This window comes from Dryas octopetala, chromosome 2 (genome assembly GCF_963921425.1).
Source record: "Dryas octopetala chromosome 2, drDryOcto1.1, whole genome shotgun sequence".
Lineage (NCBI taxonomy): Eukaryota > Viridiplantae > Streptophyta > Magnoliopsida > Rosales > Rosaceae > Dryas > Dryas octopetala.
In genome coordinates this window covers 24934181-24959308 of record NC_141367.1, presented here as the reverse complement: position 1 = coordinate 24959308, position 25128 = coordinate 24934181, and the positions used below count along the sequence as shown (strand labels likewise).

At 36.4% G+C, this 25128-nt stretch overlaps 4 protein-coding genes across 5 annotated transcripts; all 4 read left to right on the top strand.

The window, feature by feature from the left end:
* Positions 1–343: 343 nt before the first annotated feature.
* LOC147294597 (ribosome biogenesis NEP1-like protein) lies at positions 344–1326 on the top strand. The gene is made up of 4 exons (XM_086234332.1): positions 344–440; positions 527–636; positions 729–1034; positions 1269–1326. The coding sequence occupies exons 1-4, from the start codon at positions 420–422 to the stop codon at positions 1324–1326; spliced, it is 495 nt and encodes a 164-aa protein (XP_086090458.1). The 5' UTR covers positions 344–419.
* Positions 1327–6410: 5084 nt separating this feature from the next.
* LOC147294596 (potassium transporter 5-like) lies at positions 6411–11077 on the top strand. Its single transcript, XM_086231203.1, has 8 exons — positions 6411–6587; positions 6769–6991; positions 7105–7353; positions 7694–7732; positions 7840–8100; positions 8195–8247; positions 9672–9786; positions 9897–11077. Exons 1-8 carry the CDS (start codon positions 6411–6413, stop codon positions 11075–11077), a joined length of 2298 nt encoding a protein of 765 aa, XP_086087329.1.
* Positions 11078–12282: 1205 nt separating this feature from the next.
* On the top strand, positions 12283–15235 carry LOC147294595 (potassium transporter 5-like). 2 transcript variants are annotated; one of them, XM_086233367.1, is made up of 8 exons: positions 12322–12417; positions 12509–12980; positions 13102–13140; positions 13284–13544; positions 13632–13684; positions 13912–14026; positions 14106–15030; positions 15166–15235. In XM_086233367.1, exons 1-8 carry the CDS (start codon positions 12322–12324, stop codon positions 15233–15235), a joined length of 2031 nt encoding a protein of 676 aa, XP_086089493.1. The 2 variants fall into 2 exon arrangements, with proteins under 2 accessions (XP_086089494.1, XP_086089493.1); XM_086233368.1 differs by having other exon boundaries at positions 12283–12417; positions 14106–15235.
* A 3762-nt stretch (positions 15236–18997) lies between these two features.
* Positions 18998–22463, top strand: LOC147294594 (potassium transporter 5-like). Its single transcript, XM_086232428.1, has 8 exons — positions 18998–19180; positions 19290–19512; positions 19627–19875; positions 20101–20139; positions 20268–20528; positions 20635–20687; positions 20847–20961; positions 21104–22463. Exons 1-8 carry the CDS (start codon positions 18998–19000, stop codon positions 22369–22371), a joined length of 2391 nt encoding a protein of 796 aa, XP_086088554.1. The 3' UTR covers positions 22372–22463.
* Positions 22464–25128: the final 2665 nt, after the last annotated feature.

The window sequence follows — 25128 nt, the reverse complement described above, 5'->3', positions numbered from 1 at the left end:
AAGTTACTAGATAGTATGCAAATTCTCATAGTTTTGTATATACTTGGCTGACTCTATGTCATCTACTCTCCCTGACGTTGGGTCTAGTAGCCTATTACAAGACTAAGGCCCATTTTAAAAATCTGGGCTTGGGCTCTTGGGCCTGGCTGTTCGCTTATTTATAGGTTATTTAGCATGAAAATAGTGGGCGTATGTGCGGAGATAGATTCAGATAATTAAGCTTGTTTGTAACGAACTATGAGGAATGAACGGGAGGCAGGGGAGTCGATCAGATTGTCCTCCGGTAACCCTTGCTATCATGCCACGCACGCAAAACCCACCCTCCCTATCTTCCCTATATATATGTAACCGAAGCACTTACATATCCATCTTCACAAATTAATTTCACTCCATCAGATCGATCCCTTGTTGTGAAAATTATGTCTTCCAGCAGAGCAACTGTAAGTCCCATGCATCATTTCTTTAATTCCCTTAATTTACAATTATGTGTATACAATATTAACATGCACGCACGCCATTAATGCAGATGTACTGGAGATCAATGGTGAGCCGGTTGGAAGGGAAGCGAGCCTTTGCAACCTCATCAACGACTCCCAAGATGAAAGTGTATACTCGACCTACAAGACGTACCCTCGGGTACGAAATTGAAATGATGATTCATTTTTGAATAATGCATGTATTAATTATATATTTGATTTAAAAGAATATATATGCATGCATGCATGCAGTGATGAAGCTAGGGAGATGAGAAGATCATTTTTGAAGGGAGAGAACACACCGATTCGGATGGTGATGGGATTTGTTTTATTGGCTTCGTTATTTGCGGGGCACACGGCGAAACAGCAGCTTCGGCATGCCCCCGCCGTCAATATCAGCAAGAAGAAGAGGGAATGCATGCCCGAGGTCGATCATCCGGATGTTGTTATTGCCTCTGCTGACAACTTTGTCAACAAATCCTGGCTCAGGAAGATCGCTCACATCCAGGACCGCAAACCCACCGTTGATGATCCCGTCCATCCTGATCCATTTACTCGGTATATATACCGTTCTCACTTGGATTTTAAGTTTTAACTTTCCAGTTTTTAACTTTTAGACCACGTACGGCCAAACACTCCATCAATAGTCTTACAACGTACGTAAAATCTACCCTCCAACAATGATTTATCAATTATTAAAAATAGGATAAATTGGCAAAAAGACTCACGTGCGTTGGTTCTGCACTCAGAATTTTGCCATACATACTAATTAAGATTTACAAATGAATGCAGGCCTCGCAATGCGGAGACGCTCAAGTCTGTCGGAGTGGACCCAACCAGTCGCCATTAATTAAGAAGAATTTTCCATCTCAACAATCTCTCTCATACGTATTGTGTCTCTAAGACCCAAATTAATATTAATTATCCTTAATTTCTATGATCTCTAGCTCGTACCAACTCCTGTTAGAATATGATGATCATGATCATGCTGGTGGTGTGACCACATTGTAAATAGAATTTTCGATCGTTTTGATTTTTCCTCCTTATCTGTTCATAGCTTTTGTTTTTACTGCACAATTAAACACATCGTCGTATGGGTTATGCTGAGGCCTCCCTAGCCGATCACTAGTAAATCAGAGATTGATGAGACCAGGGAGGCTCCCCATTTTTGCTTGTAATTTCTTGGTTGTTAATTTGTTCTAATAAAATGAGACACCATATATAATAGGCTTAATTATCGATTTACCACCCAAAATTGTAACTCATTCCCACTTTACCACCTGAAAGTTTTTTTGTCCCAGAGTACCACCTGTAACTTACATCCGTGTCCCATTTTACCTTGTTCCGTCAACAATTCCGTTAATGCTGACGATCTGGCCGTTAATGCTGACGTGGCGCGCTAGATGTGCGCCACGTGTCACATCTTTTTATTTTTTTTTCGCATTTTTTTTATTTTTTTTATAAACTTTGAAAATTAATTAAAAATAGCTCCGAACTCATAAAAATACACGAAAAATTCCTACGAACTCGTCTTGACTAGCACTAATTTACTATAAGGTTAAATTACCAATTTGCCTTCTAAAAATTTTCAAAAAAAATTAGAAAGTCCAAATTTATTTCTAAAAAATTAAAATAAATTTTCCTCTATTAAATAAATTCTAGAAAAAATTCTAGAATTTTCGTAAACTCTTGGACAAATTCTAAAAAATATTTTGAAAAATTACCAAAAGCTTGTTTTAGAGAATTATTTCAAGACTTTACAGAAATTTTAAAATTTTTCTAGAATTTATTTTATAGGAAATTTTATTTTTCTCTAAGACCGAGAGGTCTTTTGGGTAGCAAGTGTTCACGAGAAAGGTATTGTTAGTTTTTAGAAGACTAATGGTGCAGACCTCATATTTTTTGGAGTTCAGGTAATTATTCTATGAATTTTCAAAGAGTCTAGAGTATTTTAATTTTCTAGAAATAAATTTGGACTTTCCAAATTTTTTGGAAATTTTTAGAAGGAAAATTGGCATTTTGACCCCATAGTAAATTAGTACTAGTTAAGACAAGTCGGTAGGAATTTTCCGTGTATTTTTCTAAGTTCTGAGCTATTTTTAATTAATTTTCAAAGTTTATAAAAATAGAAAAATCAAAAAAATCAAAAAATACAAAAAAATTGTGACACGTGGCGCACATCCAGCGCGCCACGTCAGCATTAACGGAATTGTTGACGGAACAAGGTAAAATGGAACACGGATGTAAGTTATAGGTGGTAATCTGAGACAAAAAATTTTTCAGGTGGTAAAGTGGGAATGAGTTACAATTTTGGGTGGTAAATCGATAATTAAGCCTATATAATATATTGCTTTTGAGTTAATTAATTGCGCGCATATGCATATATAGAATCACAGATGCAACCTACAATATTGTAAACTAACATTATTATATAAGTTTAGATTTTGATGGCTCAATTATCTCTAGCTTGGTGTTTTCCACGTACAGCAAAATTCATACCGTTCATCGCGAGCAAATTAATGTATTTTGGAAGAACCAGGGTACATATCCAAAGTCGAAACCCTGCAATTCATGCCAAATTAATTAACCCCAACCGATTCATACCAAATTAGAGTTACTTGCATTTACAATTCTTGAAGTTTATCGTCTTTTTACATACATTTTTTTGGGTTTAAAAAATTACACAGACACTCTTTAAGGTTTCAAAACTATTGCACAGAACGTTGTTTTCATCATTATTTTTTACCCTGTTTCTTGAAGGGTTCATCCACATATGACGTAGATTTATAAAAGTTTGATTTTAGGTTCAAACTTTGCAATTTAGAACTTAACTTCTTAGCAAGAGGTTGTGAGTGTTTATGTGTTGGATGAGCCTATTACGTGTGTGATTGCTACTGCTATAAAATTGAAAAATAAAAAGTTGTGTGATTACTACTTTGCAAGAGGACTGGGCTGACATTTTTAGGCCCAGAATGGTTTGTTCTTTTTTGGTTTGAGGTTGTAGGCCGCCAGTTAAAAGAAGAAGGGTTAATTATATATATATACTTCAACTATACATCACTTATCAGTTGGGTACCTCTGGTTTAAAAACTTTCATTAGGGTACATCAACTTATGTTTTTTGTCAATTGAATACCTCCGTTAGTCTGACCGTTAGGAAGACCGTTAAGTGCTTATGTGGCGCTGACGTGGCACACGCGGACCCCACCATTAAATATTAATTTAGCATTTAAAAATACCACTAAACCAAAATTAATAAAAAAATCAAAAAAACCATTAAAATTATATAAAATTGAAAAAAAAAAAAAAAAAAGCCAACCCCCACCTAGCACCCTCCCTCCCCTTCCTCCCCCACCCTATCCCCACCCAGGCCACAGCCCCTCCCCCCCAAACTCAAGCCACCCCCCACCTCCCCCGCAAACCTAGGCCAAGCCACTAAACCAAAATTAATAAAAAAATAAAAAATATCCCTCCCCTCCAGACCCTCACTGACCAGCATCGAACCCGAACCCGTTTACACCTCCGTCAAGGCCTTCGCGCTTGCCACCGTGGCAAACCTCGGCCCGGGCTTCGACTTCCTGGGCTGCGCCGTCGACGGCCTCGGCGACTTCGTCTCCATCACTCTCGACCCGCAGGTCCTCCCGAGAGAGATCTTCAGCAACCATTCCAAGAAGCTCAGCAAGAATCCGATCTGGAACTGCGCCGGCATCGCCGCCATCGAGGTCATGAAGATGCTCGGCGTGCGCTCCGTCGGCCTCTCCCTCTCTCTGGAAAAGGGCCTGCCACTGGGAAGTGGGCTGGGATCTAGTGCGGCCAGCGCAGCCGCCGCCGCCGTGGCCGTCAACGAAAACAAATATCCAAGACATGACGCACACAACCGCGTACATGCCAAAAACGCCACCAAGCCCAACAGATTTGAGCATCACCGGAAGAGAGTAAGTGACAATGATGTCGCAAATCCAAAACGTAAGGGCGCAAATGGCAATGCAGAGGCCTTGAACTCGGGTGGGGAAGATTTCAGCACAGAGTATGTTGGGGATTGGCCCGAACCCCATAACAAACAAACAGAAGTAGATGTTCCAATGTCAGATGGGATGGCAGCTGAGTTTGCATTTGGAAGTCACACATCAGGGTTAGTGAAACCATGGGAAGGTGAGAGGATTGAGGAATGTGTATCGGATGATCTTGAACTTACTCTTGGGAACACTAGAACCAGGTAAGTTGGAATCAATTTGTGGCTGAATGATTCCAACTGTTGGAGAGTTCCTCAAACTTTTCTGGCTTTGTTTGTTAAGGACTTATCTTGGTGCTGCAGATAGAGAGGCTTGAGAGAATGGATTGGGAGAGAATTGTTTAGGGGTTTGGAGGGGAGGGGCGAGGGAGGTGGAGGGGGTGGCCTGGGTTTGCGAGGAAGGTGGGGGGTGGCTTGGGTTTGGGGGGGAGGGGCGGTGGCCTGGGTGGGGAAAGGGTGGGGGAGGAAGGGGAGGGAGGGTGCTAGGTGGGGGTTGGCTTTTTTTTTTTTTTTTTTTTTTTTTCAATGTTATATAATTTTAATGGTTTTTTTGATTTTTTTATTAATTTTGGTTTAGTGGCTATTTTTAAATGCTAAATTAATATTTAATGGTGGGGTCCGCGTGTGCCACGTCAGCGCCACGTAAGCACTTAACGGTCTTCCTAACGGGCAGATTAACGGAGGTATTCAATTGACAAAAAACATAAGTTGATGTACCCTAATGAAAGTTTTTAAACCAGAGGTACCCAACTGATAAGTGATGTATAGTTGAGGTATATATATGTAATTAACCCAAAGAAGAATCAGTATAATTACTTAATTAAAATAAGCTATAAAAGACATGAATATGCAAGTTTGAAAAAAGAAAAAAATGGCAAACAATCTTGACAAGAGGAAAAGATGAGTAAAAATAATATACCATCTACGAGCTCAACCACAAGGTTTCGACCGAGTACATGAAGGACTTGGCCTCCCACCCCGACATCCACAGAACCCCGGCCCCAGCACCAATTCCAAACTCCAAAGTATAAAAACTAAACCAGAGAAAAAGAAGGCATTAATTATCTTCATAAACAATTTCCTATTACGCACAAAATAATTAATAACAAACATAAAACAACAGCTGTACGTCCAGCCTTATTGAAGTGCCCATGTAGCACATTATTAGTATGTGAAGGAAACTGGTAACTGCCCTCGTCATGTCAAAGTGCTAATCCAAGCTACTTAACAAACTGCACATCTCCATCGGGAATTTAATTTTATACGGGAACATATATGGTCCTTTTAGTAAAGGTACGTGATCTGTTTTGTTAATGTTCTATCTAGTACATTATTTTAGAGATCTCTTGCCCATAAAATGGTACATGATCGTCATGTCATAGTACAATGTTTTAGAGATCTCTCGCCCATGCAATGTTTTCTAGCATATGCAATGTTCTTTCACACATGCAATGTTCTCTCACGCATGCAATGTTTTCTCGCGCATGCAATGTTCTTTCGCACATACAATATTTTCTCGTGCATGCAATGTTTTTATGCCAAATCATTTAATAGAAAGGTGTTTTAATTTGCAGGCTAAAATGACTAAGAACTTTAAGCCCAAAACCACCCGGCCTAAAACTTAAGCTTAATGCCAAATTTAAAAAAGCTTGCACACTATTCACTTTATTTACAAAATTGCACCGCGTTATTATTCATTTTATTTACAAAATTATCACCGCATCATTGTTTATTATATTTACAAAATTGCCACCGCTTTACTGTTTATTACATCTTTTCCTTCTTTGAAAATGCAAAAAATAAGAACATGAAGAAATTGGTGTGAAATATCCACAAAAATAAGAATTGCCTATAAAACCTATGTCATGACAATTCATTTTCCAAGAAACAAAAACAACAAGAAGCTAGAGAAAAAGGGAGGTGATGAGCACATGGGACGTACTAGTAGAGCCAGAATTAGAAGATATAGAAACAAAGACGAGTAACCAGCAGCAGGAGCTGAAAGAGAGAAAGGTTTCATGGCCGAAGCTGGCCCGTGTAGACTCCCTCAATTTGGAGGCTGGAAGAGTTGCCATGACTCATAATAGGCATGCTTCACAGGTCTGCCTAGCAAAAAAAAATTTAGTGTGTCGTAGTATTATTAATTCATGTATTATAATATTAGTAAACAACATGTTTATACTCGTATCTAACTACCTACATACTATCAAATATTGCATTTGTTTTGTTTAATTCTGATATATATACATATGGAGATTAATTAATTTTTTGATGTTTTCAGATAAGTTGGAAGAGAACGTTAAGTTTGGCATTTCAGAGCATGGGGGTGGTGTATGGGGACATAGGGACGTCCCCGCTGTATGTGTACGAGAGCACTTTCACCAAAGGAATTGGGCACAATGAGGACATTCTTGGGGTCTTGTCTCTCATCATCTATACCTTAGTATTCATTCCCATGCTTAAGTATGTCTTCATCGTCTTGTGGGCCAATGATAATGGTGATGGTACGTACCCATACATGCAAGAGAATATTCATATGAATCAAGTTTTGTCATTCATTAATTCTCTTAACTAGTTGACTTGTAATTAATTGTAATACCATATTAATTATTTGTAGGTGGAACATTTGCACTATACTCTTTGATATGCCGGTATGCGAAGGTGAGCTTAATTCCGAACAACCAGCCAGAAGACAGAGAGCTCTCCAACTACAAACTGGAAATGCCATCCCAGGAGTTGAAACGGGCCCAAACCATCAAAAAGAAGCTGGAGAATAGTAAGACTGCCAAGTATCTACTTTTCCTTGTCACCATTATGGGAACTTCCATGGTAATTGGAGATGGGGTTCTTACTCCATGCATTTCAGGTAATCAATAATTAATTAGTTTTGTATAGTACAATTATTATAAAGCAAGAAGACATTTTCAATATTACAGCTTTAACTAAAATATTCATAATTACTCCATCCATTTCAGGTAATAATTAATAATTGATAATTACTTTTATTTAGTGCAATTCTTAAAGTGTATATATATCAATAACGTTATTTGAACCGACTTTATTGAATCTACAATAATGTTTATAAAGATGGTCTAAATAACATTATTCTTATTATAATTTATTAAACATATAATTGGCTAGGGAATTTGTACACTTAATTATATATGTTTTCCCAAAAAATTAACAAAAGTTTTGCGTGCGCGCAGTCCTTTCTGCGGTGAGTGGGATCAAGTCGTTAGGCAAAGGTAACAATATATATATATGTTTAATTAATTTCTACCATATCTTGTACGTATGTATATTAATTGGTTAATTTGAGTGAAACTTAAATTAATTAATGTTTCTATTCCAGATGCTGTTATGGGGGTTTCTATAGTAATCTTGATCCTTATCTTCTCTGCTCAACGATTTGGAACTGATAAAGTGGGCTTCACCTTTGCGCCTATTATCTTGGTGTGGTTCTTGTTCATCGGTGGCATTGGTCTTTTCAACTTGTTCAAATATGACGTTGGTGTATTGCGTGCCCTTAATCCAAAATACATAATTGATTACTTTAAAAGAAATGGAAAACAAGGATGGGTTTCCCTTGGGGGAGTATTTCTCTGCATTACTGGTAATTATATATTTACACATTTATGTATTAATTTATATCTCTCCTTGTGAATATATATCCATTAATTAACTTGTGGCATACAATATAAAACCAGGGACGGAGGCCATGTTTGCTGATCTGGGTCACTTCAATGTCAAAGCAATCCAAGTAAGTAGCTTGCAAATTAATACCCTATTATAGGGATATTAGGATATTAGTCATTTAAACTAATTTTGTATAGAGTCTAACACCATTAGTTTTTTTTTAATAGCTAAAGCCCATATTCAAAAGTCTACGCCACATAAGATAACAATAATCCATGAGTTTCCTATTATTTACAAGTTTTGCCATTATGTAATTAATGTTGATTTCAGATTTCTCTCTCCCACAAATCACTAAATTATAAGGAATCATTAAATTACTCATATTTAAATATAGAAGTAATAAATATGTTTTTTTTATTAGAGATATGTGCTTTTTTTTTTTTATTGGAGATATTTGTTTTTATGTTGTAGGTGTTTTTTTGTTGTCTGTTGGAGGTGTATTAGCTAGTGTAGGTTCCTTATTAAATAAATATTCTAATGTAGGTTCCTTATTAAATAAATATTCAAATGTAGGTTCCTTATTGAATATGATAACGTAAGTTCTTATTGAATAATTCATGCAGGTTCTTTAGTTTTTTTTTTTTTTTATACAAATGTTTGTTCCTTTGTTGTTGTAGGTTATTTACTTGTTTATAGTGTAGATTTATTATATTCTTTGAAATTTTATGGTGTAGGTGTACGTGTTGAAGTATATATATATATATTCCGAAGATTTCTATTTATTGCATAATATATTCTAATTTTATTAGTATAGGTTGTTTAATTAGAAGTTTATGTAAAATTCATATTCGAAATAAAAAAAATTAAAATCCAAACAATGAATTATGAGCATTAAAAACACAAAAAATTTAGGATGTAATAACAACAGTTACCAACAATAAATAGTGGAATAATAGTCTGACATAGGCCAGGGTTGAGGGCATAAAGAGATTTACAATATTTGAATTTTAAAAAAAGCTTACTATGAAATATATATATATATATATATATATATATACATATGAAAAGTAGGTGAGGTGACAACTAGTCAAAGCAGTTAAGGCATGAAAAAAAAAAATGTGGATTTTAATGGAAGAAATATAAATTTGTAGGGAATTTCCCTAATTGTCTATTATATATATGCATATTTTAATAGACAGGTGGAGGATCTGGTCTTGTCTTCTTCAGGAAAAACAAATTAATTAAACAAATTAAATGAATAAGTCAATTGAGAAGAAATGTTTTTTTTTAATTGAGTTAACGTTGACCCTGTCCAAAATCCATTGATTAATTAATATACTAGTAAGGGGTGATCACATCTACATATCGCCGTGATATGAAAAATTGTATTTTGAGGAGAGGAAAGTTTTCAATCTTCAAAAAAGCTGAGATAAAATTGATCTAAACTAAATAATTTTGGAACCCAAATCAAAGCTTTAATCAAAATCCAACATAGAAGATCGATGAGCTAATCAAAAGTTGTTGGACCATACATATATAATGTTGCAGATCAGTTTCTCTTGCATCACAGTTCCAGCATTGATAACTGCATATGCTGGGCAAGCGGCATACCTCACCAAGTTCCCAAATCATGTGGACTCAACCTTCTACGATTCAATACCAAGTGAGTTCTCACTTCTCACACCCACCACCACCATGCATATCACAAAATTTTCTTGTATATTGTGATGACTTCACACCTAGACTGATTGAACTATTTTAATGTGTATGCAGGCCCTTTGTACTGGCCAACCTTCGTTGTGGCCGTAGCTGCTGCCATTATTGCCAGCCAAGCTATGATATCTGGGGCATTCTCAATCATCACTCAGTCCCTCAGTCTTGGCTGTTTCCCAAGAGTCAAGGTTGTTCATACCTCTGCCAAGTACGAGGGCCAGGTGTACATACCCGAGATCAACTACTTGCTTATGATTGCCTGCGTCATAGTCACTGCGGCCTTCAAGACTACAGACAAGATTGGCAACGCATATGGGATTGCGGTGGTCAGTGTAATGCTCATCACCACATGTTTGCTTACTCTCATAATGTTGGTCATATGGAAGACCAGCATATGGTTGATTGCTCTCTTCTTTGTGGTCTTCATTTCAATGGAGCTGCTCTATGCCTCTTCGGTCTTGTACAAGTTCATTCAAGGCGGTTTCCTTCCTCTGGTTTTTGCCTCTGTGCTCATGGCAATCATGGGGATTTGGCACTATGTTCACAAGCAGAGATACATGTTTGAGCTTAACAATAAGGTTTCTAGTGAGTACTTGAGGAAATTGGCCTCTGACCCTAATATAAACCGAGTGCCAGGAATTGGGCTTCTGTATTCTGAGCTTGTGCAGGGAGTCCCTCCTATATTTTCTCACTTCATTGCCAACATACCCTCCATCCACTCTGTTTTAGTGATTGTGTCAGTCAAGTCCATCCCCATCAGCAAGGTTTTGTTGGAGGAGAGGTTTCTGTTTCGGCAGTTGGATCCACGAGAGTACAGAATGTTCCGTTGCGTGGTGAGGTATGGTTACAAAGACAGAATTGAGGAGCCAAAAGAATTTGAGCGCCAGCTGGTTGAGAATTTGAAGGAGTTCATACGCAACGAACACTTGATAATTGAGGGTGAAACGACAGAGAAGACAGTGGGGGAGGAGGCAGTGAATTCCTGCTCTAGCAGGATTGTGTCTGCGCCAATCGGAGGAGCTGAGGAGGAAACGCAGTTTGTGCAGAGGGCCATGGACAAAGGCATAGTGTATCTGCTGGGAGAGGCCGAAGTGGTGGCAAAAGAGAAGTCGTCATGGTTCAAGAAGATAGTTGTCAACTATGCCTACAGTTTCATCAGGAAGAACCTTAGGCAGAGTGAGAAGGTTATTGAAATTCCAAGGAGTAGGCTTCTCAGGGTTGGAATGACCTATGAGATATGAGATATGGGATATGACCTTGTGTATATTCTAATAAATAGGTCCTACTTTGAGAGTTGCATCCAAAACGTACTGGTGTAAGAAAGAACTTTGTTTTTTGTTTGGGCCCAGGGATATTCCTGCCTAGTCTTGTTTTTTGTTTGGGCCAGGGCCTACCATTGTACCAAAAGTAAAAAGAACTTTCATATTTTGGTGTAGTTCCATATATATGTGCTGCATGAAAAAAAAACTTATTTATAACAAGGATAGATGCTGATTTAGCTTCTCAAAAGATAGTTTATGTTTTGAAATTAGATAAATTGTTATGTGATGAAGTATAAAAATATAAATATTATCATGTTATTGGATTGAGATACCAAATCAGTCATATCTCTGTTGTAGACAAATTTTTCTCATGCTACATTAGTCTACTAGGATGGCACTGGACTGTTTGAATCAATATATCAAGCATCTAAATATGTAATCAATTTACTAACTACTACTGATCTAATGTTTTTGTCTTCATTTTGTTAGAAGATCGCAAATTCGAAGCTCCTCTCTTTCAAATGAAAAAGAAAATTAATTAATTAGAATTGACACTAACCTTCACTTGTGTGAATGCAATCACGTACTCTTTGTTATATTGTTATACTGTAAAATGTAAATATAGACATGGATGCAAATTAAAGCCACGTACAGAAGTGCAGAGAAGTAAGGAGGATGTACACAAACTGTACACAACCACATTAATACTCCTATTTTCAGACACACTATTTTTACAAACTCAAACCTGCGATCCCCAACTCGCTTCAATTCGCTTGGGAAAGCCAAGCCATACTTTGAAGCAGTATGGCTTTCCCAAGCTACATATATGTAACAGAAATTTTCTAGGCTACTCGGCAGTTTCGTCGATCAGTTGACTCAGTTCAAACAAACTATGCGTTTAATTTGCTTGACACATGTTAACAGCACAAATATGAAGCTAAACAGGTGTCGCAGCAAATTAGCGAATTAGTCAAGACTCGCAAAGCTTGCTTGTCAATAATTATTTACCTTTTAACAAAATTAAAGGAACAGTGTTTTTCTTTTAATTTTAAAAAAACATCTTCTAGGAAACGGGAACCTAAAAACACGTATATACACATACCAAACGCGTACGTAAGTAGCTGGCCGATAAAACCTGAGGAAAGATGAAGATAAAAGACAACCATCTTGAATCGAGAGAAACAAAACAAGCAGAGAAACTAAGGAGAGAAAAAAAAAAAGAGATGGGAGAGAAAGTGGAGAAGAAGGAAATGCGCCGTGTAGACTCCCTCAATATTGAGGCCGGAAAAGTCTCCACATTGCATAACGACGGCCAACAGGTCTACGTACTTAGCAATTACCATGCAATGCATGCAGGAATTAAATTAATAAATTTATAGTAGGATAACGAAATTTTGTTTGTTTGTGCAGGTAAGTTGGAAGAAGATAATAAGTTTAGCATTTCAGAGCATAGGGGTGATTTATGGGGACATTGGGACGTCTCCACTGTATGTGTACTCTAGCACTTTCCCCAACGGTATTAAGGAAAAGGGAGACATTCTTGGGGTGATGTCTCTCATCATCTATACCATACTGCTCGTTCCTCTGCTTAAGTATGTCTTCATTGTCTTATGGGCCAATGACAATGGTGAAGGTGGAACATTTGCATTGTATTCATTGATATGTCGCCATGCGAAGGTGAGCTTACTTCCAAATAACCAGCCGGAAGACATGGAGTTATCCAATTACAGACTTGAAAAACCGTCCAGCGAGTTGAAACGGGCTGAAACCTTGAAGCGAAAGCTCGAGAATAGTAAAATTGCCCAGTTTGTCATTTTCCTTTTCACAATTATGGGAACTTCCATGGTCATTGGAGATGGGATTCTTACTCCATGCATTTCAGGTAATTCATTGATTATTTACTCCATGCATTTCACTTTTAATGTTCATTTATTAAATTGGTTTTTTCTGTCAGATCGACAGATTAATAACATAATAATTATATTTTATTTGTTTGCATGCAGTCCTTTCTGCGGTGAGCGGGATCGAGCAGTTAGGCACTGGTATTTAATTACTATGTTTAATTATATTTTACGATAAAATAAGATCATCGCAGCTAGGAACATATATGCACTGTTAATTTATTAATAATTTAGTTTTGTTAACATTCATTAATTGAGCGATAATTGATGAGGATGATGATTAGATGCTGTTGTGGGGATTTCTGTGGCAATCTTGGTGTTGCTCTTCTCTGTTCAACGATTTGGCACTGATAAAGTGGGATTCACCTTTGCTCCTATGATTTTGCTGTGGTTCATGGTTATCGGATTAACCGGTCTTTACAACTTAATCAAATATGACGTCACCATATTGAAGGCTTTCAATCCAATGTACATCATATATTACTTCCACAGAAATAGAAAACAAGCTTGGATTTCCCTTGGGGGAGTCGTCATGTGCATTACTGGTAATTAATTAACTCTTTAATTATTATGTAATTACCCATATTCTTTCCATTTAACTAACTTAATTGTGACATTACATATTAAACCAGGGACGGAGGCCATGTTTGCTGATCTGGGTCACTTCAATGTCCGAGCAATCCAAGTGAGTAGTAATTAATAATTGTAATTAATTGATTCCATACTATAAATGCATTAAGTTTTCTTTGTTCAAACACTCATATATACTATTAATATACTTAATGTTGAACCATGCATGCATACTCGGTCTTTTGAGTTTTGGCTACGTACTAGTGTAATACTAATACATATCATATGGTAGTCCTAATCAAAAGTTTCACGTACCATATATGCATTCTTATGTTGTGGCAGATCAGTTTCACTTGTTGCACATTTCCCTCAATACTCTTTGCATATCTTGGACAATCCGCATACCTCACCAAGTACCCAGACCAGGTTTCCAGTACTTTCTACTCCTCAATCCCAGGCAAGTTCAATCGATCTCACGATGTTAGAGTTATTAAATTTGTTCACCAAATAATATATATACACACGTACGTGTGCAGGGCCTTTATACTGGCCAACATTCGTGGTGGCCGTGATGGCAGCCATTATCGCGAGCCAAGCAATGATCACCGGGACATTTTCGATCATCACCCAGTCCCTAAGCATGGGGTGTTTCCCCAGAGTGAAGGTCGTTCACACCTCCGCAAAGAACGAGGGCCAAATCTACATCCCTGAGATCAACTGGCTCCTCATGGTTGCCTGCGTCATCATCACTGCCGCGTTCAAGAACACGGCGATGATCGGCAACGCGTACGGGATCGCGGTGGTGACCGTGATGGCCATAACAACGTGCTTTGTCACTATCATCATGCTCGTCATATGGAAGACCAACATCATCCTAATCGCCATCTTCTTCATCGTCTTCATCTTCATTGATTTCCTTTACCTGTCGTCCGTCCTCTTCAAATTCGTGGATGGCGGTTACTTCCCGCTCTTCTTCTCGGCGGTGCTGATGGGCATCATGGCAGTCTGGCACTACGTGCACAAGCAGAGCTACCTCTACGAGCTCAACCACAAGGTTTCCAACGAGTACATGAAGGATTTGGCCTCCAACCCCGACATCCACAGAACCCCCGGAATCGGCCTTTTGTACTCCGAGCTCGTGCAGGGAATCCCCCCCATCTTCTCTCACTTCGTCCACAACATCCCCTCCGTCCATTCGGTCGTCGTAGTTGTCACCATCAAGCCCCTCCCCGTCAGCAAGGTTTTGTTGGAGGAGAGGTTTCTGTTTCGCCAGTTGGAGCCGCGGGAGTACCGGATGTTCCGCTGCGTCGTCAGGTACGGTTACAATGACGTCATCGGGGGCCCCAGGGAGTTCGAGCAACAGTTGGTCGAGCAGCTCAAGGAGTACATCCGCTTCAAGCACTTGTCGCAAACGACCGATTCCGAGTCGTCGTTGGACAAAAGGGCAGAAGAGGAAATACAGTTTGTGCAGGAGGCGATGGAGAAGAGCATAGTGTATATGTTGGGAGAGAAGCAAGTGGTGGCGGAAGAGAAGTCGTCGTGGTTCAAGAAGCTTATCGTCAACTACATTTACGACTTCGTGAGGAAGAACTTCAGGCAGAGTGACAAGGTCATGGAAATTCCACGCACCAAGCTTGTCAGGGTTGGAATGACCTACGAGATCTAATTATGGCGAACCATATTTATTCATGTTTTAATTTGTCTTATTAATTGATTACTGCTATTAGGTTTAAATAACCAAAAAAAAATTCTTTGACGTGTTTATATATCTGAAGGTCCAGTTCAGGCTACAAATGCTAGGTCCTATAGTACTTATTACTTTGCCACTTGGAGCCAAACCTGTTTGATTCATTTATATCAATGTGCAATTCTCAATATGTTAATTTGTATACAGCTAGCTCCAAGCCTCCAGCATCAATTATAAATTAAAATTAAACCGGAAAAAAGAGGCACTATTTTCTTAAACAAAATTACAATATCCTTTACGCATAAGTTAGCCATAGGCATAAACCTTTGGAGTTAATGTGGATGGTGAGTGGGTAATGAGTTAGGATTAAGAATAAAATAGATCTAAAATTAAATTCTCTCCAATTTGAAAAAAAAAAAGAAAAAGAAAAAAAGATTGCAACAAGCATCAGACAACATGGGGTTCGAAGTGCTCGTTTACATATGCATATATAATGCTTATTTTTTGATACCACCATGTATGTAGTTTCCTATAAGATTAGAAAGTTTTGCAGCGACTTGACTTGAATTGATGATTAGTTAACTGACACCGTTCAAAATATTTACAAAATTAAATGAATTACCAAATTTTAATCATCATTTGATTTAGTGACATTTAATCACTCTTTGAGAATAACTTACATACCCCTGTGATAGAGACAAGCTTGTGTAACGATAGAGAGAAAAAGAAAGAAGAAGAGGAGAGAAAGAAAAAAAAAAAAAAAAAGAGATAGAGAAAGATAGATACCACAGCTGGTATCCCTGACAGGTAAGTCCCTCTCATCACTCCTTCCTTATAGGATGAGGTCCTGACTTAAATCATAAACGAAAATTATTGATTAATAAAAAAACTCATATTTAAGTCTAAAGTTCTCAAAATCTCATCAATAGGGCTTTTTCTGAACAAGCTAGGTATTCACTTTTTTTTTGGACGAATTGAAGAGCATGATATTCACTTTTATTTGTCATTTGACAATTGAAGCAGACATATTTGCAGTAGGGTTTTTTTTCATGTTTAGTACCTGAACTTTGATCATTGTCTTAATGTGGTACCTAAACTTTTATTTGTCCCAATTGAGTACCTAAACTTTTATTTTGTGTCTAATAGGTACCAAAATGAATTTCTGTTAAAATTATCAACAAAAGTTAGGGGCAATATAGTCACTTCAAAAAATTTATTTTTTAATTTTAATTTTTAATTTTTTTTGTTTGTTGTGTGTTTTTTTTAATAATTTTAAACATATAAAGAAAATAATTAAAATATACTTTGACTATATTGCCCCTTTTATTGACAATTTTAACAAAAATTCATTTTGGTACCTATTAGACACAAAATAAAAGTTTAGGTACTCAATTGGGACAAATAAAAGTTTAAGTACCACATTAAGACAAGGGTCAAAATTTAAGTACTAAATATGAAATAAACCCTTTGCAGTATTAATTAAAACTGAAAATCCAAGGGTCAATGCTATTTTATCACATAATATCTAGCATTTCTTTTTTTTTTTTTTTTTTTTTTGGTGTGAGAAGAATCTATCATTCCTCTTGTGAGAATAATCTAGCATCGGGGCCCAACACTGATCACATCATTTTATTTAGGTGTGTGTCGGTACTTGTTAGATTTCTTTATTTTTATTAGACCTTTATTGTTGGGCTTAGAAGTCAACTTTAATGTTGGGCCCCGGTGGAGAAAAATTAACACAATTATTGGGAATTGATGGAAAAAGTCAAAAACTAATAATTGCCCAAAATGAACAAAAATCATTACGCAAAGTCAAATTTATTTGTTCAATTATTCAAGGCTATAGCTAATATATAATTTGGTATTAAGTAGAACCACATACGCACTAAAGACAAGACACTATTAAAAAACAAAAAGCACCAAAGACAAACCGTGTATTTTTGTGATTATATCCAAACGTACGTCATTTTACAATATTTCTATGAATTCACAATGGTGGAGTAAATTAATAATGACATTCAAGTAATTATATATATATGTTACACATTCATTTTTCATTTATTGTTTTATGTGGTCATTTATTAATTTAAGCCACCTTTCCTATATATTAATAATGTGTTGCTTAATAGAAAACGAAACAACGCAAGACAATGTGAGGAATTATAGTTTAAACATCGATCAACCTGTTACAACTTATAGGTGCCTTTAATTTGTGGGCCACTGACATTAACAATTGAATATGATTTAGAAAAGTTAAAAATATGATACTGCACTATAAAAAAGAAGGTGTCAATTAAGTATGACCACTGACAAAAGCTTCAATAAGTAATTGATTACATTGGTTTTTCAATTTAATTATTAAATTGTAAATTTATTAATTGAGTTAGTATTATTTCTCTTTATAATGCTGTTTTACAAATTTGAATATTCTACAAATTTAAAACAAGAAATTCACAAATTTAATGCTGTTTTACAAGTAAAACAAATCCGAAACTCATTTCCCAATCCCTAGTGTCAAACAAGGTTTAAGGTACGTGTTACCTCCCCCCGTTCTGTGAACTGAAGATTTCAACTTTCTTCTATATATATTTCTTTTTCTCAAGTGGTTTACTTTAAGACGTTTTGGCTTCACATTATCACCAAATAAATAGTATAATAGGTAATCAGTGCAATAATGTTTGATAAAATAATATTCCGTACTTTCAAAGACTTGAAGTTCGAACGCTTTCAAGATTCAGAGCCAACCCATCTATACATCGGATGATTTTTTCAGAACCTAGAATATAATATGCCCATGTCATGCATCCTCAACTCTCATTTGATTAGTATTATAATATTAACATGTTAATAATTTTGCTGTTGGAGTTAGTACAAGTGGTGATGTCAGTTGGGATAAAAGTTACGTTATATTAGGTTAATTAAGTTAAGAATTCGATTCTCTCTAATCTAACAAAAAATAAATTATGTTAATAATTTTAAATAATACATGCGTTGGATTAATCTATATATATAAAGTACACTTACCTAAGATTTGGAAATTCAAAAGTTAATTTCAATTAACACTTTTGAATAAAGTATTGAATCGCTATAAATAGTATTGTCGGAGCGCGTGCAACCCAACATGTACTTGAGTGAGGAGTAGGGTCTTGAGTTACTATAATTATTACGTTGAGTGGTGATACTTCCAATTTAATTTCTTAGCCATTTTTATACATATCCGGTAGCATGTATATATGTAGCACTTTATTAGTTTGTGAAGGAAACTAGTAACTGCCCTTGTCATTTCATAGCACTAATCTTAGGCTCTTAGCTACCTAAGAAATTGCACATTATCCATTAGGAAATTAATTAATTTTATATCATAATCCCATCATGTACGGCAGATGACAAACAGTCGATTGCCACTAGAAAGATTTTTATATATGGGAATATCTATGCAAGTTAGTGACACTCCAACAACCCATATATCAGAACATGCTTACCTTTATTGAATATTACATGATCTGTTTGACAATGTTCTCTTGCGCCTGCAATTTACTTTTTTGCCAAATTTAAAAAAAAAAACACGTCACTGACACGTTTCTATAAATGAAGTTGTAGATAGATAGATGAATAAAGAATCAATTAATTTAGTAACAAAGTCAGAACTGAGAGGTTGTTTAATTGCCTATAAAATCCATGGCATGACTATTCATTTACAGAGAAACAAAAACAAGAAGAAGCTAGAGATCGAAAAAAGGGATGGCAGAGAATGTGATGATGAGCACAAGGGGAGCAGAGACAGAAGAAGAGAAAGAAACAAATAAGAATAACCAGCCGCAGGAGCTGAAGGAGAGAAAGGTTTCATGGGCGAAGCTGGCCCGCGTAGACTCCCTCAATTTGGAGGCCGGAAGAGTTTCCATGACTCATAAACATGCCTCACAGGTCTACCATCAAATATATGTGGCCTTTGTTTTTTTTTTTCTAATATATATGTATATATACATATACATACTAATTGAAGATCGATTTAATTAATTATTTGGTGTTCCAGATAAATTGGAAGAGAACGCTAAGTTTGGCATTTCAGAGCATGGGGGTGGTGTATGGGGACATAGGGACGTCTCCACTGTATGTGTTTGAGAGCACATTCACCAAAGAAATTGTACACAATGATGACATTCTTGGGGTCTTGTCTCTCATCATCTATACCTTAGTACTCATTCCCATGCTTAAGTACGTCCTCATCGTCTTGTGGGCCAATGATAATGGTGATGGTACGTACCTATACATGCAAGAGAATATTTATATGAATCAAGTTTTGTTCATTTATTAATTCTCTTAATTAGCTGACTTGTAATTAATTGTAATACCATATTAATTATTTGTAGGTGGAACATTTGCACTATACTCTTTGATATGCCGGTATGCGAAGGTGAGCTTAATTCCGAACAACCAGCCAGAAGACAGAGAGCTCTCCAACTACAAACTGGAAATACCATCCCAGGAGTTGAAACGGGCCCAAACCATCAAAAAGAAGCTGGAGAATAGTAAGATTGCCAAGTATCTACTTTTCCTTGTCACCATCATGGGAACTTCCATGGTAATTGGAGATGGGGTTCTTACTCCATGCATTTCAGGTAATCAATAATTGAATACTTTTATTTAGTGCAATTATTGTAGTGTATATATATCAATTAATAAAGTTATTTGGACCGACTTTAATTATTGAATCTACAATAATGTTTATAAAGATGGTCTAACTAACGTTGTTCTTATTATAATTTATTAAACATATAATTAGGGAATTTGTACACTTAATTATATATGTTTTCCCCAAAAATTAACAAAAGTTTTGCGTGCAGTCCTTTCTGCGGTGAGTGGGATCAAGTCGTTAGGCAAAGGTAACATATATATATATATTTAATTAATTTCTACCATATCTTGTATGTATATTAATTGGTTTTTACTTTTTAGTGAAACTTAATTTGTTAACAATATTAATTGAGTGACATTAATGTTTATATTCCAGATGCTGTTGTGGGGATTTCTATAGCAATCTTGATCCTTATCTTCTCTGCTCAACGATTTGGAACTGATAAAGTGGGCTTCACCTTTGCGCCTATTATCTTGGTGTGGTTCTTGTTCATCGGTGGCATTGGTCTTTTCAACTTGTTCAAATATGACGTTGGTGTATTGCGTGCCCTTAATCCAAAATACATAATTGATTACTTCAAAAGAAATGGAAAACAAGGATGGGTTTCCCTTGGGGGAGTATTTCTATGCATTACTGGTAATTAAATATATACACATTTATATTTATTTATGTATTTATATCTCTCCTTGTGAATATATTATATATATCCATTAATTAACTAGTGGCATACAATATAAAACAGGGGCGGAGGCCATGTTTGCTGATCTGGGTCACTTCAATGTCAAAGCAATCCAAGTAAGTAACTTGCAAATTAATACCCTATTTATATTATTATATAGACAGGTAACCGTGTAACTTGAGAAATTATTATTATTATTATTTTTTATATTGAGTTGACTCCATACCATCAACATTAATTAATTGTACTATATTAAAGCATTGACCTCAATTCAGATCAGTTTCTCTTTCATCACATTTCCCGCATTAATAATGGCATATGCTGGGCAAGCGGCATACCTCACCAAGTTCCCAGGTCACGTGGAAGAAACATTCTACGATTCAATACCAAGTGAGTTCTCAATTCTCACACCCACCAGTCACCACCACCATGCATATCACAAAATTGACTGATTCAACAATTAATCACTACGTTATTCTCTTAGTTAATTGCGGTTAGGGTTTAGGGTTTACTGATTGAACTATTAATGCAGAACCTTTGTACTGGCCAACCTTCGTTGTGGCCGTAGCTGCTGCCATTATTGCCAGCCAAGCTATGATATCTGGGACATTCTCAATTATCACTCAGTCCCTCAGTCTTGGCTGTTTCCCAAGAGTCAAGGTTGTTCATACGTCTGCCAAGTACGAGGGCCAGGTGTACATACCCGAGATCAACTACTTGCTTATGATTGCCTGCGTCATAGTCACTGCGGCCTTCAAGACCACAGACAAGATTGGCAACGCATATGGGATTGCGGTGGTCAGTGTAATGCTCATCACCACATGTTTGCTCACCCTCATAATGTTGGTCATATGGAAGACCAGCATATGGTTGATTGCTCTCTTCTTTGTGGTCTTCATTTCAATGGAGCTGCTCTATGCCTCTTCGGTCTTGTACAAGTTCATTCAAGGCGGTTTCCTTCCTCTGGTTTTTGCCTCTGTGCTCATGGCAATCATGGGGATTTGGCACTATGTTCACAAGCAGAGATACATGTTTGAGCTTAACAATAAGGTTTCTAGTGAGTACTTGAGGAAATTGGCCTCTGACCCTAATATAAACCGAGTGCCAGGAATTGGGCTTCTGTATTCTGAGCTTGTGCAGGGAGTCCCTCCTATATTTTCTCACTTCATTGCCAACATACCCTCCATCCACTCTGTTTTAGTGATTGTGTCAGTCAAGTCCATCCCCATCAGCAAGGTTTTGTTGGAGGAAAGGTTTCTGTTTCGGCAGTTGGAGCCAAGAGAGTACAGAATGTTCCGTTGCGTGGTGAGGTATGGTTACAACGACATTATTGAGGAGCCAAAAGAGTTTGAGAACCAGCTGGTTGAGAATTTGAAGGAGTTCATCCGCAACGAGCACTTGATAATTGAAGGTGAAACGACAGAGAAGACAGTGGGGGAGGAAGCAGTGGAATCTGCAGTGCAAGAAGATAACCCAGCTGCAGCTCGCATTTCATCATCAGGGTCCATTCAGTCATTCCATGGTGCAAGGTCAGTGAATTCCTGCTCTAGCAGGATTGTGTCTGCGCCAATTGGAGGAGCTGAGGAGGAAACGCAGTTTGTGCAGACGGCTATGGAGAAAGGCATAGTGTATCTGCTGGGAGAGACAGAAGTTGTGGCAAAAAAGAAATCGTCATGGTTCAAGAAGATAGTTGTCAACTATGCCTACAGTTTCATGAGGAAGAACTTTAGGCAGAGTGAGAAGGTTATGGAAATTCCAAGGAGTAGGCTTCTCAGGGTTGGAATGACCTATGAGATTTGAGATATGGGATCTTGTGTACTTTGAGAGTTGCAGCCAAAACTGGTGTAAGAAAACAGTGCTTGTTTGACAGATTGCATAATGCATGTGCTTGCTTCTCAATATGCTAATTTGTGTAGGGCTCCATCTTTTTTACTTTTGGTGATCGAAGCTTGCACGGAGCTGCGTGTCGATTATACTTCTCACATGGTGGTTTCTCTTTAATTTATATGTCTTGCTTGCATTAGCTTAATTGGACTATGCTTAATTTGGTGTCCTCGATCGGGCTTGCGATCGATTTGGGTAAACCTGTGGAGAGCTTTGTATTCTTTCAGGGCAATTCCCCTTGTATATGTAATTCTCATCTAGTCTAATGCTACTATTTATTTATCTGAAAAAACAAAAAAATGCACCAATATTGAGAAGTAATGCTTGTTCGATCAGTTCATCTTGCATAGAAGGCACAGAGATGCCATTAATTGTGAACTTTTATATCATATTCTTATGAACTTTTCCAAGATCAGATAAGTACTCGATCATTAATCCAAATTAATTCCTTAACGTAGGGACTGTTAAAAATAACACACAAATATACCAAATTTACATGTGGAGGTTTAATTTAGGCGACCGCCATGCAATGATCAGAGCAAAAATTTAAGAAAAAAATTAAAAGCAAAGAATAGAGTTAATGTACCTATGTCTCCAAAACGGGGTGGATGAGGAGAAGTGAGGAAGATCTAAGGGGATCGATTAGGAGAAGAAGAACTGGTATTTCGAGGACTTTAGCTATTAAACAAAGGTTGTAGACATGAAAGGAACTAAGATCTTTTGTCAATTCTTGGATATTTGTAGGAAAAGTTTTCATATATATACTGCAGGATACACTTGCAGACCACTATATACTTACCTTTTTTGAGAAGTTTTGTGATACAAAAACGTTGAGTCGATATCCAAGTAAGGCTGTAGGGAAATCACGTACCATATATTCCAAAATGAAAATGGCAACCCATTAATAATTCAAAATGTAAACCAAAAGTGAAAACTGTATAATGATCATCATAATTACTCAATGCTTAAAATATGAAAATTAATAATTCAAAATCAAATTTTAACATTTAATAATTCAGGGATAAATTAGCATATAAATAAATATTAAAATAATCATACGTGGCGATATTAAAAATAGGTCTACATCAAAAGAGAAAATAGTGTGGGTTTAACCTAACCTCATGTACTTTCTGAGTTAATTATGTCTAAAAACTTAAAAAAAATATAAAAATTATATAATTGGACTAAATTTTGTTATCTTATCTTTAACTAGTAGTCAAATACTGAATGAAATGCGAAACTCGATTTCACATTCCAAAAGTCAAACAAGGCTTAAGGCGTTATTTCCCACGTACTTCACAACTGAAGATTTCAATTCTTTTTTGTTCAAGTGGTTTACATTTCTTTCTTATCTCAACAACTCAACAAGTTAGGGTTTAATTTTCATCGAATATTATTGGTAATCATTGCAATAATGCTTGATAAAATAATAGTTCTTAATTAATTAGTCTCAAGTTCGCTTTCGAGATTCAGAGCCAAACCGTCGTGATCGATATTTGGCATGACTTTTTCACAACCGAGAATTTGAAAATATACAATATAGGCCCATGTCATCCTCAACTCTCGTATGTTCAAATTCTCAGTAATTCTGTTGACATCGACATTTAATAAAAACTGAACATAATTAATATGCTAATGCTTCAATAATCACTAATTAAATTTGGATTGTACTCTATCTCTAGCTCTCTGCATGACATTCATGTCAGTCGATTCTTTAGCTCCCCCCCCCCCCCCCCTCTCTATCTCTCCTTTTCTCATTTTATTTATATATATATATATATACAGACTTCTTCTATTGAGGTATACATCAACTTATTTATGTTGAGGTATACCTTATTAGGGCCTACACGAGTTGTTTTGTGTTAATCCAAACCGTTTATTTTTTACATCTCTATTGATAAATCGTCCTTGCAAAAAATTAGCCAAATCGGAAATCATTTGCCTATCTAACTTTGATCAAATAATAAATGGACGAATCAAAATATTTTTGATGAAACCGTCCATTTGTTTTATCAAAATTAGATAGGCAAATGATTTCCGATTTGACTAATTTTTTGCAAGAATGATCTATCAATGAAGATGATCTTTGCGAATGATTCGGATCGACACAAAACAACTTATGTGGGCCCCAATAAAGTCATACCTCAACATAAATAAATTGAGGTATACCTCGCGATCAATAGAATATATATATCTCAATATCTTTATTTTTATTTTTTTGGTAATTAAGAATATCAGCTATTATTAGGTTGAGTCGTTTGACCTCCAATTTTCTTAGCCATCTTGCAAACATCTATGTACACAACTTGTAACTTCCAATTCAGTGTTAAGATTGGACGTTGAATGAATTAGTTACTCCTGGCCAAAAAAAGACTGAATTAGGTACTAGTATATATATGTGAAGGACATGGAAACTAGTAACTGCCATCACCCGGCCGTTACTCATTCTCATAGTCCTAAACCTAGCTAATTACCAAAATAATTAATTGCGTATATGGTCTATATTAATCATCAGCCTTGTGTCTTTAAATAGAAATATTAATTGTCCTTAATTTATATCATTATCCCACCACATGTACGGCACATATATCACAAACGGATTGTCACTCAACGACAACTCTTTATCGATCCAAAAATAAGAAACTACTACGATGATGACCATAAACCTGGGAA